General features: G+C 35.3%; 1 protein-coding gene and 1 long non-coding RNA gene across 4 annotated transcripts in view; one reads left to right on the top strand and one right to left on the bottom strand.

Moving 5' to 3' along the window:
* Nucleotides 1-16,484, bottom strand: part of LOC127844569 (CKLF-like MARVEL transmembrane domain-containing protein 4) — a 30,641-nt gene that overhangs the window by 1,202 nt on the left and 12,955 nt on the right. Inside the window, exons 1-4 of one of the 2 annotated variants that reach the window (XM_052374927.1) lie at nt 6,046-6,213; nt 4,121-4,371; nt 1,147-1,335; nt 451-549 (exon numbers count right to left, since the gene is read on the bottom strand). In XM_052374927.1, coding sequence (XP_052230887.1) covers nt 451-549; nt 1,147-1,335; nt 4,121-4,303 — 471 coding nt within the window. In that variant the 5' untranslated portion in view covers nt 4,304-4,371; nt 6,046-6,213. Of the gene's footprint in view, nt 1-450; nt 550-1,146; nt 1,336-4,120; nt 4,372-6,045; nt 6,214-16,484 lie in introns of those variants that run through there. The other variant, XM_052374928.1, reaches the window with a different exon arrangement.
* LOC127844570 (uncharacterized) lies at nt 8,138-10,203 on the top strand. Of its 2 annotated transcripts, XR_008032815.1 has the most exons (4): nt 8,142-8,223; nt 8,697-8,860; nt 9,567-9,682; nt 9,947-10,203. It is a non-coding gene; the product is annotated as an uncharacterized LOC127844570 (long non-coding RNA). The 2 variants fall into 2 exon arrangements; XR_008032814.1 differs by having other exon boundaries at nt 8,138-8,860.

Raw genomic sequence — 16,484 nt, 5'->3', positions numbered from 1 at the left:
AACCATTACGAATATTTTTATTTTACACATGTGTAATACACTTTTAAAGCGTTTTCATTGGCTTAGTTTTCGTTCGGTTGACCAATCGCATATTGTTATTTTGCTGAAATGACGTCGCAACTTCAAATGACGTCACAATATGTAAACAGCATTCGGGATTTATCATTATGTTTGCGTAGATATTTATTTATTTGCTCATTTAAAAGCATGTGATAACAAGATCTGAAACTCGTTGCCATATCATACCATATTTCATTAAACTCGTTCAGGAAATTCGTTAGTAAGCTCGTCAAAGGCTCGCTTACTAACACAATTCCTGAACTCTTTTAATAAAATATGGTATGATATGACAACTCGTGCCAGATCCTATATATTTGAAACTGATGGCGTTATACTGACTTAAAGTTTGCAACTCTTAACGTTAAAGTGACATCAGGATTGCACACTCACAGCCGCCGCGTTGTATCCGCCCTGTCCACACGCCTTGGCTGCTATCACACTGGAGGCGATCAGGAAGAACAGAATGAAGAATCCATTGGTAGCTATCTCCTTAAATGACACGCAAGTTGCGTCAAACAAGCCGTACACGAATGGCGAATTTGAAGCACACAAATAAATTGTTAAGGCGTAAAGAAAAGATTGTTTAACGATACAAACCCACACATAGGGTATGCAGAAATTGAGGTAGAGTCAGCAAGTCGCCAAATGGTTTAAATGAAGGTTTTAGTTTAAACCTATTTATTTTAGCTCGATTGCATCGAAAGCCTAAGGCTTATATAAACGCTCTCGAGTCCGTTTCCTGGGCCTAGAACCAGTACTTGGTGTCTTTGGGGGAAATCTAAAGAACGCTCCCACGGTGGGGATCGAACCCGTGAACTCCCGGTCGCCAGGCAGACACCATATCCATTACACCACGGCCACCTCGAAGGTTTTCATCAAACTACCAGGTAGTACGTTTTTAGAGAAGCAAGTGCAAACTATTTAAGTCAAACAATCCGATGTTATTCAATTAAATATTTTAAATTTTCACTGAAAACTCTAAGCTTGTGTAATTAAGGCGGATAAACCAAATGCTCTTTATGGACGATATGCTAGTACTCACAAGTAGAAATGTGTCTCACAGCTAGGTGTTCTCTCGGTACTTACAGCTATGTCCCAACGCACGAATCCCAGCTTGCGAGTGATGGCGAGCAGGTAAAGGATGTACCAGATGAGGCTAAGGATGAAACAGGAGCTGGCCACGAACTCGTAGAATGAGTAGGCCGAGGAGTAGAGATAGGCACAGCCCTCGTCTTTCGGTATCGACACGCATATCAAGCCGAGTAGTGAAAGCACCTGTAAGCAAATCATGTGCGTAAAGTGTGGTCCCAAATTAGCATGTAATGTTCGCACAGGCTAATCAGCGACGACACTTTCCGCTTTTATGGAATGTTTCGTTTACAGAAAGTCTCTCCTCTAAAATAAAACCAATCTAGATGCGGAAAATGTTGTCCCTGTACAGGTTTATCTGGGACGACGCTTAACGCACATTCATTGAGCTTAGTTATTCCAGTACGAGACTTATATCGAACATAACAGCGACTAGAAATGTCTAACTTGTGATTCAACAATCAAAGCACTAAACAAACAAAAACTCAATTAAATCAAAACAGAAGCTGTTGATTCTACAACCAATCAGACAGATCCATAAACTTTGACCAGTATCTTAACAGGTCAGCCAAAAACTAAGGTCAACCACAAAAGTAAAACCCAACCAACGAATGCATTATTTGCTGATTCAATCAATGTCACATATGAAGACATTCACTGCTTATCCAATCTTTTTCAACAGGTTTATTCGAACAGTACACGAATACGCTGATCTGAATAGCTCAGGTTGTAAAGTGCTGAACTACAATTCCAAGGATCGTGGATTCGATCCTCGGCCCGGCCACATAACTTGAGTCGCGTTCTGAGAAAACTGGGCATAATGCATGTGCGTAAAGTGTCGTCCCAGATTAGCCTGTGCAGTCCGCACAGGCTAATCAGGGACGAAAATTCCGCCTAAATTGGATTTTTGCTAAGAAGAGACTTTATTTAAACGAAAAATGTCATAAAAGCGGAAATTGTCGTCCCTGATTAGCCTGTGCGGATTGCACAGGCTAATCTGGGACGACACTTTACGCACATGAATTAAACCCCATTTTCACAGAACACGGCCCACTTGTATGGGGACTGGTCATGGAATCCTTTTAACGGCCATCTTCCCCTTGTTCAAGTAAGGTAGTTGAAAGTTTTTGCATAACTATGTGCGCTTAGTACTTGTACTCCAGAGTTTCAACGACGAGTGTAAGATCGGATACTTACAGTCGTGATATGACTGAAACACTGTTGAAAATGGCGGATATAACTGTTGAAAATGGCGAATATGACTGTTTAAAATGGCGAATATAACTGCTGAAAATGGCGAATATAACTGTTGAAAATGGCGAATATAACTGTTGAAAATGGCGAATATAAAACTAGACGAACAAAAACAAATATACAAAACGTACAGTTTAGTTTATATGTAACCTGAACATGCACTGCGTAAAAAAAAAGAAAAAAAAAGCAATAATTACGAATTAAACAAAAACATCAAACAATGTAATACTGATTATGTAAATATAACCGCATTCCTTGCTGATTCAACCAATTCAAACAAAACTTAGACTGCTTATTTTCAAAATCCAAAACATGGATTCTATGCTGTTTATGCAAGCTATTTAATGGCGACTCCAACAAAATACGTGTACCACTATGTATTGCATTTTTGAAAAATGAACATTAAAAAATCGATGCTGAACTGACCAATATACGTCCGAGCTGTTAAAATATGACGCTGATGGCACCACTCTGCATTCAAACAACGAAAATACATTTCCGATGTGACCAATGTACAGTTAAACAATGGAAATACAATTCTTATTTGACCCATGTACATTCAAACAAAAAACAACAACAAGAAACTACGCCGCTAAATAAAACAAGGTAAAATTAAAACTAAGAACACATACTGCTGGTTTGACTATTCGGTTGCTAATTTGATAAAGTACATTAACACAACGAACAATGCATTAAAATATCTGAATCAAACATTGTATTTTCAAACAACGGAAAAACCATGGTAATTCAAACAACGACAATAAGATCCGGATGCAACAAATATACATTACAACAATGGAATACGTTGCTGATGAGACCAATGTGCATTAAAACAGCCACGACTAATGTTCATTCGACCAACGAAATTATTCTTATGAGTCGTGTTCTGAGAAAACTGGGCATAATGCATGTGCGTAAAGTGTCGTCCCAGATTAGACTGTGCAGTCCGCACAGGCTAATCAGGGACGACACTCCGCTTTTATGACATTTTTCGTTTAAATGAAGTCTCTTCTTAGCAAAAATCAAATTTAGGCGGAAAGTGTCGTCCCTGATTAGCCTGTGCGGACTGCACAGGCTAATCTGGGACGACACTTTACGCACATGCATTATGCCTAGTTTTCTCAGAACACGACTCTTATGACCGACTGATGTTTGTTCAAACAAATGGAAATACATTCGCACATCGTAAGGCACATAAAACAATGTAAATACACGATTAAATCGAAACATGTACTTTAAAAGAATGGAGGTCTCTAATATGAATTCAAACAACGAATACCTTACTGGTTAGTCTAATGTACATTCAAACAATGAATACCTTACTGGTTAGTCTAATGTACATTCAAGCAACGAATACCTTACTGGTTACTCTAATGTACATTCAAACAACGAATACCTTACTGGTTAGTCTAATGTACATTCAAACAACGAATAACTTACTGGTTAGTCTAATGTACATTCAAACAATGAATACCTTACCGGTTAGTCTAATGTACATTCAAACAGCGAAAACATATTGTCGATTTGATTACTAGTAATATTTGTTCAAAGAACGAAAATAAAATTCTGATTAGACCCATGCACATTACAAAATGATCGCGTTCTGCTGATTTATTTAGTTAATCTCTGTACATACACACACAGATACGTTGCTGATTTGACCTAGGAACAATGAAACCACAAATACATATTGCTTACGCATCAAACGTGTATATACCATTTCGGCAGCCAGTAAGATACCGAACAAACTCTTCACGTAGGTCATGTCGATGTAGATGAACTTCCAGATGTGCTTCATTTCGTGGCCTTCCCCTGTGGCGGACCCTACGGCGTCGCCTGCCGTTGCCGTGACGACGGTTGTCGCCATTCCTGAGCCCGGGATGTCGCTTGCTGACATCATATTTGAGATTGGAGGAGAAGTCTAGCTTATGGGTGCAGATACGAGTGAGCGTTAAGTTTTTGCCCAACCTTGGAAACATCACAGACAACGTAATGATCGATGTAAGAAAACAATGAAACATAAAGTAGGGGTATTATTCAAAACTGTTATGAGTATTACTAAGTATATAACCGTACTACAATACTCACTATCATGTTTTATTTCAGATGCTTTTGTCGGTTAAAGCTAACTATCATAAAGACTTAAAAACAAAGATCATACAACGAAAAGTAGACGGAGAGATTTGCCGATTTGAAGATGCAAATGTTCACCTCTATGATTATGCAAATAGTAGATACAAGTATAATACACGTTACATAAGGCTGTGTGGTGACATTATTGTTGATATGTTTGCAAGGGAGTTTAGCGATGCCTGTTTTGACAAGTTATTTACCGGTAAGTGCATACAGAAGAATAAAAGGTCGCCAGACAGACATAATTGTTCACATGATTAAAACAACGAGTTGTGATAACTGCCATTGTTAGCAGGCGTATATGTCGTATCATTTGATAAACCGTTAGTGCATCATTTATGAGCATATCTAAATGTATTTAAAGGAGCCTTTTCGCTTTTTGGTAAAATGACAAAATTTATAAACATTGTTTCAGATTCGCATATTTTCGTTTTAGTTATGATATTTGTGAGGAAACAGTAAACTGAACATTTACCATGCCCTTAAATAGCCATTATATGCATCTTTTGACGATTTAAAAACCTGAAAATTATAAAGTGTTGCAACGCGAAACAATTGAATAATTTGGAGAGTTCTGTTGTTGTCGTTATATTTTGTGAAACTACGAGGATTGTTTATATAAAGTATAAAATACATCCCTCATTGTATGAGAACGGATAGCCGAGTGGTCTAAGTGGGAGACTTTTTACTCCAGAGGTCAGTGGTTCGAGCCCTGTTGAGGGTTACTTTTTTTCTTTTTTAAATTTTATTCTTGATATTTTGCTGGAGCTTTTTAGATCTTATGTTAACATTTATCAATATAGAGCATTTAATGACAAACTTCAATACATGCCAAAATCTGTGAAAAGGCCCATTTACGCATTTGGTTTCTGTAAGAGAAATAATTAAACATACTTCCAACATGAAATTACTTTGTACGTGTTAATTTAAACCAGAAATGGAAAACAAACTTTTACGAGCCGCGTTCTGGGAAAACTGGACGTAATACATATGAGAAAAGTGTCGTATAAGATTAGCCTGTACAGTCCGCACAGGCTAATCAGGGTCGACACTTTTCGCCTTAACTGGATTTTCGTGTAGAAGAGACTTCCGTTAAACGAAAAATACCATAAAAGCGGAAAGTGTCGTCCCTGATTAGACTGTGCGGACTGCACAGGCTAATCTGGGATGACAGTTTACGCACATGCTTTAAGCCCCGTTTTCTCAGAACGCTTCTCATGTGAGTAAAGTGTCGTTTAAGATTAGCCTGTGCTGACATCGTGGACAACACTTTTCTCATTCACGGATCTTCGTGTAGAGGAGGCATCCTTATAACGAAAATTTTCATAACATGCCATTAAGCTCAGTTTTCTCAGAACGAGTCTCATTTACAAGCGAAACTAATAATTAAATCGTTGAGATTAGTTGACATAAGACGTGATTTTGTCGAAATTATATGTATTTGTACACTATTTTTATATATATCTATCATGTGTATGTACAACAAATCTATGAAATAAATCTCCTTACCAAACAATACAGACACTACTGTTTTGAAAAATATAAATGCATGTTAATGTCCGCTAAATATATACACATTACACATCTAAACATTCATAAACAGTCACAATGCGAGTTCCGCCCCCTAATTGATATGCTATTAGTCAGTAACACAGTCTCGTAAAGCATCTGATAGTGAATACACTTGCTTTTGCATAGCATAGTACTTGATACATTAAAGAGACACAGCGCCATTCGTTGAACAGGAATGCATGTGTATTGACTATTATTTTGTCAACATGGAAGAAATGGGCAAAACGAGAAAGTAACACAGGAGACATACAATTATGCTATAAATATGTACAAAAGTGTTGGGTTTAATACTTTTCCCGTGTATTCAATATAGTTGGTCACAAAAATCACACAAATTCGCGAGATGTTACATTTATTCGTTACAGTTAACGTTTGTTCCCCATTGAGTTAGCGCAAAGACACGGCATTAAAGTGCTTAAAAAAGAAACTTGTTTTACGATTCAAAGTCTTTGTAGATCAATTTTACAGGTACATTAAAACATTGTCATATAGAGCGCCTAATCTTTGAAACGAAAAATGTCAAGCACAGAGTAAATATAAAAAGTTCAATGTTAGTAACAGACGAATAATAGCAACCCTCAATCAACAACGTGTCCAAACTTCAAACATCGGGTAAGACTGTTAGAAAATGCACGTGCATATAATTTTCATGGCGTCATTATGCTGTACTTTGCAAATACATGCAGACATTTATTCACCTAACATAGTGATCGTGTCAATACATTCTATTCAGTCATGCATTTGCTATATTGTTTCAAATATATTGTTTTTATTATCGTTTAAGATTTGCACTAAACAAGTAAAAACAAAAAAATTGCGTGCAACCCGCCTGTATTGGCAAGCTTTGAGAAGCATTTGCCCTTGGGCCAATATGAGACGTAGTATGTGGAGAACACAATAACATAAAGGTCAATTTCTGTATTCATAGTGATTTATTTCTGTTTATTAAATTCTGACACAAACGCTTTCCAATGTCCGTTCACTATTCTGAACTACAAGATAGATGCGGCGGCCATAACGGCCGAGTGCCGTCCCGCGACATGGCCAAGTTGTATGTCCGCTATGACCATTAGTGTGCGTGAGACTGTCTAGTTACTTAAGTAAAAATACAGATAAAAGCAATGAAACAGTTGATTGTCACGTGTGTAAATCCTGACGGGCCGTGTGCAAAGTCACGTGCATATCAATTGCAACGTTATTATGACGTATGCAACGGGCACATAACGAATACATACGGAATTGACCGATGTTTTGACCAACAAGCTAAACAAGGATTCGTGTCCGGTACTTATTGACGTTTGATCCCCGAGGCAATGAAATGTTGATCTAGGCGTGACAGACTGCCTTTTGAAGATTGTATGAAATTTGGTTTATTGCGTTGATACAAATTTCGATTATTATATTAATTCAATAATGCCCCAAATATTCGCTACGTTACACATACAGGCGCATGGTACATCATATCCGCATAATAACATTAGTGATGTTTCTTGTCATTTAAATGAATTAGGCCTATTAACATTAAGTAAACAGGATAACTTTTGAAGTATAACGAGTGTTTTCACCACATGTATTTTTTCGAAATATGTGAAACATGCTTATCGATTGGATAACATCTCCTGGATTTTTTTTACATAATCGCGCATTTTTAAATGATTCCGAATAAAACGAAACCTCAGCTTCAAATAATTTAACAGGAGCATACAATTTTAAAATAATTTCCCAGTTTTTTTATCACTCCTATTAAAAGGAAGGCGAACCGTGACGCGAACTCAAACGGAAAAATGGTTTACACTTGTGCTCCGTATACTTGAGATAAGTAATTAAGATCTACTTGTGTATTGTCTGTGTTCACTTGTTTATTTTCATACGTTAATGAAATAAAACATTAAGTAAATGAGTAATATTTTTCAAAATGTTTATTTGTCACATTCGGTGTGGATAACGCTTTAAAGCTGACTGAGTCAACAATGCGACTCGAGATATGATATCAGAACAGAACAGAACAGAACAGAAGTTTATTACGACTTGTACATAGTACATCGTCAGTCTTAACATTGTAATTATACATACATCAACAGGTCATGTGAATAGGAAGTGATCATACAGTTATAAGTAATATAGATTCAATCTAACGTAATGCATGCAAGTAGTTTGAGGAAAAAGAAAGTAGCATTTTTACAAACTATTTATGTGGCAGGGCGGCTATCTAGTTATCAACATTTACGGAAAAAGAAAATAGCATTTTTACAAACTATTTATGTGGCAGGGTGGCTATCTAGTTATCAACATTTACGGAAATATACTTAATTGGAATTTGATTATCTTGCGCATAAAATGTGTATTATTATGTTAATAATAATAGTAATAGTAAGACATAACACACATATTTTGCATATATTACAAAGTTTCCATAAGGCAGCAACTTAAACAATCAGACACGTCTGTTTAACATCTGTATGTAAAAAAAGAAAGAAAAAAGTAATACTTTTTTGAATTGAACAAATGTTGGGCATGTAACATATAACATATGATTCAGTATGCTCACAGTAATACTATTAAGTAACGAATAGCTATCTGATTGATAGGATTACATACATACACTAAAAACAAACAATCACATAAACAATCAAAGAAGCGAACCCGCGGAACAGAAAAAAAATCAGCTGGTCGTATTATGTCACGGTGCCTATACCACGTGACTTTTTAAGATCTGTGTGGGGAGTAAAATGTCAACAAAAGCGCGACGAAGGTAAGATTTTAAGGATAACTTTTTTAATATGTCACACATTTCAATGGGATAAAGTGTAGAGCCCACTCATTCATGAGAGCTTTCTAAAGGTATTATGATTTTATAAAACGAATAAGTATTTTTTCAGTAAAGTGCAACCGCGCGTTTGAACGGTTAGAAAAAGGTAGGATCAGTGTGGGGACATTGTTTTATTTTGACACAGAAACATCACCTCTGGTGAAATTTAGAAATAAACTTTATGGGCGGAGCTTACACTATATCATTTTGCATTCATTTTCAGGTTTCTGTTATATATTTACGAAACAAAATTCAAGAAAAATATTCTTATGACCTGTGTGGTATACGTGTTTAGACGGATCTGTGTGGTATACTGTTTTTAAGTTGTTCAGTTTTATTCAGTTGTTTAAAAAAAACGCTTATCAAAAATGTATTTGAAACTGGATTTTTAAATGCGATAGTAAGTAAAACACATAATGGCTATACACTACGCCTGCACCGCTTGCTGAACTAATACATAACTATGATATACAGGCATGCTATACAATCCCCATCATAATATTAAAATCTTACAACGGAGCATCTTAAATCGATGACAACCCCATGCCTTCCATAAATAAGTGTACACGTTATGTTATTGTATTAAATTCCATTTTTATGTGAAGTAATGTATTTTATTTATTATTTTAAATATTATATTTGCTTCAAGGTATGGTTAAATGCTCCGACTGCGGAAAAATGTTGAAGACCAGAGCTGGATTAATGCGCCACATTATTTGACACGCTAACTCTGGAAACTATAACTGCTGTGGGAAAGCATTTCAGGTAAGATTAAATACCTTAAAAATAGTTACATTTTTATACAGTTATACTAACAAAACAGATGAACGGATTTTCGTGGAACAATACAGATATACAATATATCTCATCTCTCAGGTTATCATATATTTTGAAACATCTCAATAATCATCAAATCGTTGGTAATTTAAAACATAACGAACGCGTGTCCTCTGATACTAACATTTTTGAAATAGCGTTCCTTACGCATTGAAATGTCACGTGATAAAAATAGCTTTTTTTTCTTCTCAGGATGCCTACAATCTTAGAGGGCTTCAAAGAACGAAGGACCCAAATGTCACATGTGTGTACAGTGCAGCAGGAGCTTTGCAGACAAGTACCTACTAGTGGCTCAAAGTGACATGCATCAATGTGAAGAAACTTTAAACGACAAAAAATGTTACATTTTCGACATTATTTTCTATTTTATTGTTATTTAAAGTCGAATGTAACCGTAATGATTTACTGAAAACAAAATAATGATTATTTACTGAAAACAAAATAATGATTATAGTAGAAACATATATATATATATATATATATATATATATATATATATATATATATATATATATATATATATATATATATATATATATATATATATATATATATATATATATAGTGTGTGTTTATGTGTATTATTTTCATATATGGAATTCATATTGTTGCATTAGTTTATTACATAGTATAGATATTGACAATCATTCGCCAAGTGTTTGTATAATGTCATGTTATAAATTATGTCGTTGTATTCAGTGTAACAAGTGTATGCTTATCTTTAGCGTTAATTATTATATTAAATGATTATATATGTACGACTCTTGTGTTGTGGTGGGATGCAGCTGTGAAGAATGTCAAGACGTATTTCGAATTAATTAAGGAGTATTGTATTGTATACACAACCTCATATCATACATTGTTTACTGTCAATTACCACGGACTAGAATAAGTATAAGCAGGTTGTTAAGTATGTAAAGCAATCATGAAAATTACTACTATTAGAAACCCTAGCTGCTTATGATTATCGAACCAGCTTTTGACAGCGGTATTTAAAATTGAAATCAACGCAAAAACATCGCAAAACTTTAATCAAGTTATAGTCAAAAAAGAATCACAGATTCGATAATACAAATCACAGATGCGATATATTAATGAATACCGTAAATCCAAATTATTGCACAAATATTTGACAAGGACTTCAAAAGAAACACACAAACGAACTTAACGAAAGACAAAACAAACTAATTAAATTCGGATTACTTAAGAATCATTTTGAAAAGTAAAGCTAAAATAAAACAACGAATAAAATAACGTAAAACGATACTCAAGTTACACAGACTAACTGTAAACTATTCTGATTTTTAATCAGTATTCACGGATTTATGTGAAATCCTCACGTGTTGAGAGAGGTTTGTTTTGCGTCTGTACGTTTTGAAACACTCCTTACACCTGTAACACTTGTCAGACATGTGGGTCTTGTCGTGCTATTTGAGGTCATTCTCACTCCTAACTGCAAACCCACAGCGGTAACATTTCACCAGTCCCTCTTTTTTGCAATTTTCTCTTGAGCCAAGAGTAGGTACTTGTCCGCCAAGCTCCTGCCGCACTGTACACACATGTGACATTTGGGTCCTTCGTTCTTTGAAGCGCTCTAAGATTGTAGGCATCCTGAGAAGAAAAAAAAAGCTATTTTTATCACGTGACATTTCAATGCGTAAGGAACGCTATTTCAAAAATGTTAGTATCAGAGGACACGCGTTCGTTATGTTTTAAATTACCAACGATTTGACGATTATTGAGATGTTTCAACATATATGATAACCTGAGAGATGAGATATATTGTATATCTGTATTGTTTCACGAAAATCCGTTCATCTGTTTTGTTAGTATAACTGTATAAAAATGTAACTATTTTTAAGGTATTTAATCTTACCTGAAATGCTTTCCCACAGCAGTTATAGTTTCCAGAGTTAGCGTGTCAAATAATGTGGCGTATAATCCAGCTCTGGTCTTCAACATTTTTCCGCAGTCGGAGCATTTAACCATACCTTTAAGCAAATATAATATTTAAAATAATATATAGAATACATTACTTCACATAATCAAAGCGCTGAAGGCACTGAAGATGTTCGCTATTGCATAATTTAACACGCAATTCATTTTTCAAAATCAATCGCAAGTTTGAAATGAACACACGCCATTCAACTTTAAAAAGTGTGTGTCATAGCGCACGGGTCGAGTTTTGTGTGCACTTTTTAAAATCCTTATTATTTCATAGAAATAACGAAGACAAAATAAAAACAGCATGCTTTTTTAGAAGTTCTGAAAGCAAAGAAAGTATGATGAAAATGGTAATGAGAACTTAATATAAAGAAAATTTGCAGTCACCATCATATTAAAGGAATATTTTTCGGCGTAAGCTGTATTAAGCCAGCTTTTCACCCTGACTTGAACTTTGTAAGTGTCCAATAATACTCAAATAAAATTTCCCGCGGCTAGGTACGAATGAATACACTTCATTTATTCCATTGGCTGATTTGAGTATAACACCAGAACATTGGAAACATATCCGCGTCTTTGTAACACTGTTTTACTGCATGAAACAATTTTATCTCTAATTAAAAGGCTCAATAGATAGAACAGTTTTACAATCAATTTTCGACATAAATACAGTTTGTGCGTTCACCTTTTATTTTCAGAGAATTACCAGCGCAAAAGCGTTTATACTAAAGGCTATGTTGTCATATTTAGTACTTACTTGCATTGCATTTCAACCCGCGAGGTTCGGGTCAATGCGCGGCCATTTGTGAAAGTCAGAGTTTATATACAGTTCATCACCGGAGTTCGCAGAAGGGGTTGCGATCATTGTGTTACACCGGTCTTACTGACAATAACGTAGTGACTGTAATGCATTGCATTCCAATCCGCAAGGTATCAAGGTCAGTTTGCGGTCAGTTGCAGAAATCTTTATATAAACGCCGTCTCGTAAACTTTGTGCACTTTAAGTCTGTTTTGATCAGAAAGATACTAAATAAAGATATTCGGCGATATTATTGTGGTATGTCAATCATCGATTTTTGATATGGTTTCAACATTTGCATGATAAGGACCAATTTTTATAAAATTAATTAGAAATATTTATCCATTTAGACCAGTTTATTAAGCATGAGCACAATAATTCGCTATACTATAATTATGCAATTAAATAAGATTCGAGTATTGCCGGCTGACCTATATGCACTCGTTTATTTTCATGTTTCTTGTGTTTTTCTATTCTGTAAATATAGATATCTGAGTAATAATATCACATAAAGCAAAATAAGCCACGAAATCTGGCGCAACACCCCGTAATTGATTTGCTTATGATGTAGCTAAGAACTGCGCACAAAAAAGGCATCCGCTACTTTTTATCTCATAGAGATAACTTTTGATCGTTCATAAACATCGACCACAATCAACGCCGTATATCTTTTTTAAAGATATTTCTTGTTTCTAATATCAAATGACTATCTCACCAAGAATATAAATTCATAATGAAAGTTCCGTGTACAAAACTTTTGATTTTTGACACCATATACAAATTCAAAATATACAATAATCTTCGTATCTTGTATATGGAGGAATAAAAGTATATAAACATTGCTGTTTATGCTTTACTTGTTACCCGAGCAGTTCACACGGTGTCAACAACGCTAACATAAACATAGGTATAGAGCACTAATGCGCTTTTAGGCGAAGCTGTTTCAGTTTTCATCTTAGTGACTTTAACATAACGCCAACAGACACGCATGAATATTTTCGAATATTTAATATGCTGATTCGAGATACAACCTCTGAATTTTTGCTACATCACTGCGTATGTGCTCAATTCAAAGGATGTAGCACTGTTCAGTGTAAGGAATTCCGGACTACTCTCTGTATGCTCAAACGACACAAATTGTGGCCCTGTTACAATTACGCGTTACAATCCATCTCGCAGAATTTCAATTTCGCCTCCAAGATGAGAAAACAATCATTAGCGAAATAGTATAGTGTCACGATAAGAGAAAATCGTTTAATTATCATACCACAATGTTTGCCGTACTTGGTCAGCACGTCTGGAAATCATTCCTTAATGCGTCGATAGGCTGCCATTATTAACAAGTTTGCTATTTTGAATTCAATTTTGTATCAAAAAGCATTGTTTTTAAATGTGGGATTTTCAATTCGCAATGAGATTTGTAATGACCCTCGTCATGCGAAAATGGGTCTTATTCCATATGCGCCCATCATATAAATAGCCCACTCAGCTATCCCTCCTTCTGGTAAGGAGAAACATAACATATTGAGTGATTTTAAAGCGAACAGCGTCGCCTATGGCCTGACTGCGCAAGAGCACATGTTGGGTTTAACAAACGCTTGCCGAAACGCATAAGACCCATTTTCGCATGACGGCGCTATTGACGTGTGATTTAAATGTGACGAAAGAAAACTGCGTTTAAATCAAATATAAACATACGATATATTTCGATAATGAAGAAAGATACTCATAACAAGGCATATGAGGACACATATGAAGTGCTCTCCCGTAGTATATTTTTTATTTACTCACACTAATGTGTGGTTTGACAATGCTAACACACATTTCATGCGGTGAATATGCAGCTTACAAGTGAAAAACACAACACAATAGTTTAACTTTTGTTTAATTGTATTCAATTATTTAGAAAAGTAAATTGCTAACTTTATTTCAAAGTCGGCGTATACGCCGACTACATTTTTAAAATTGTTATAAATATATTTAATATAATATATTTAGTTGTTTTCGGTTTTAGCGATTATAAAGCATTTTCGAGGTTGCCTATAGTATGCCTGAGTAATTGATGAACTCATATCCAACTGTCAATGTATTGAGAACTGTGAATATAAACAGGCTAAACCTTCTACTAAGCTTCTACTATTGCGTTGCTAGCACCCGTAAATACAAAAGATCGCCGCTATGTGTTGAGAACCAAGAACGCTTTCCAGAAATACCCGATGTAGTAGCTTCAACGAGGTTATGAAACAGGTCATTCGTATTATTATTATAAATTATTTGTTATATTCGGGTTAAGCGATTATGATTTTTTTTAGTCAATCATTTCGCTGAAGTTATTGTTGAACTTATGTTCAACGTTTTATAAATTGAGAATATAAATAAGCGTCAACTTTTTCCCAAATCTCTCAATTTACGACCTGTACTACGTCATTGAATTGTATGTGAGAGCGTAACCTATTGCGTTGTTATCGCCCGTAAACTTTCCTTTGTTTATCGACAGGCGCATCTATTAATAGCCTCATATCATGAATGCCAAAACACCCGCGAAAAAGAACCACGTGACCCAATAGGACGCTAAACGCAAATACCATGCGACAACGACTTTAATTATGTAAGAACGCTCCGCAATTCCTCTGAAGCCGGGGCCTTGTGATTGCTTTTACGTAAAGAATTGACCTCTAACTGAAGTAAGCAAAGGAAACGCAGCACCTAATTGACCCATTCATTCTATGTGCGAAGGCAAATTGAATTTTACTAATGTATGGTTTGCCTATTATAACACACATTATAATGCGGTAAATATGCGACTAAAAGTAAAAAACACTATAATTAAACTTTTGTTTTTAATTAAGTTATTTAGAAACCAAAATTCCAAACCTTATTTCAAAACAGCAAGACTACATTTTTTAGAGAATATTCTTGTTATATTTAAATGTTTTTTAACAGTTTCAGCGATAATGAATCATTTTTATGTTGTCTATCGTATCCCTGTAATAATTGTTGAACTCGTGGTCAACATGTTATTAATTGAGACATGTGAATATAAACAAGCGTAACCTTATACTAGTGCGTAATTCTCACCCGGACTCCCCTTTGTTTATCGCCAGCCTCAGATTTATGAATGAGATGAGCGAAAATACTACGTCACGCAGACGCAGCAGAAAGTGGACTATTTTAATCATTCATAAACAATCTCCTCCGCGACACGTGCAATACGATCATTGTTTCTTTTTTTCTTTTCTATAAAACACCATTCGAAACTATTGCGTTTAACACGATATTAATATAATGTTTCCATTTGTGAATAAACATAATTGGAGAACTCAAACCTCTTTCATAAATTATACAACTCTTTCTTCGCGCGTAGTGTAAGCGGGAATTGGGCTAATCATACCCAGGCCGTATCGATCTGAATTTTACATCAAGCACATTAGACGGTCGCTAAAGCGACCATCTAAGAATGGAATTTAATACAATAACATAACGTGTACTCTTATTTAAGGAAGGCATGGGATTGTCATCGATTTAAGATGCTCCGTTGTAAGATTTTAATATTATGATGGGGATTGTATAGCATGCCTGTATATCATAGTTATGTATAAGTTCAGCAAGCGGTGCAAACGTAGTGTATAGCCATTATATGTTTTACTTACTATCGCATTTAAAAATCCAGTTTCAAATACATTTTTGATAAGCGTTTTTTTTAAACAACTGAATAGAAATGAAAAACTTTAAAGGGGCCTTTTCACAGATTTTGGCATATTTTGAAGTTTGTCATTAAATGCTTTATATTGATCAATGTAAACATTGGATTTTAAAAGCTCCAGTAAAAAATCAGGAATAACATAAACACAAGGGAAAAAAAGTAGCCTGCACCAGGGCTCGAACCAGTGACCCCCGGAGTCCTGGAGTAAGTCTGAAGAAAAAAACGCATTAGCCCTCTCGGCTATTCCGCCGGATATACACAGTATGAGTATTTTATACCTTATA

This window comes from Dreissena polymorpha, chromosome 9 (assembly GCF_020536995.1).
Source record: "Dreissena polymorpha isolate Duluth1 chromosome 9, UMN_Dpol_1.0, whole genome shotgun sequence".
In the NCBI taxonomy this organism is placed as follows: Eukaryota; Metazoa; Mollusca; class Bivalvia; order Myida; family Dreissenidae; genus Dreissena; species Dreissena polymorpha.
This window is presented reverse-complemented; position numbering and strand designations above follow the sequence as displayed.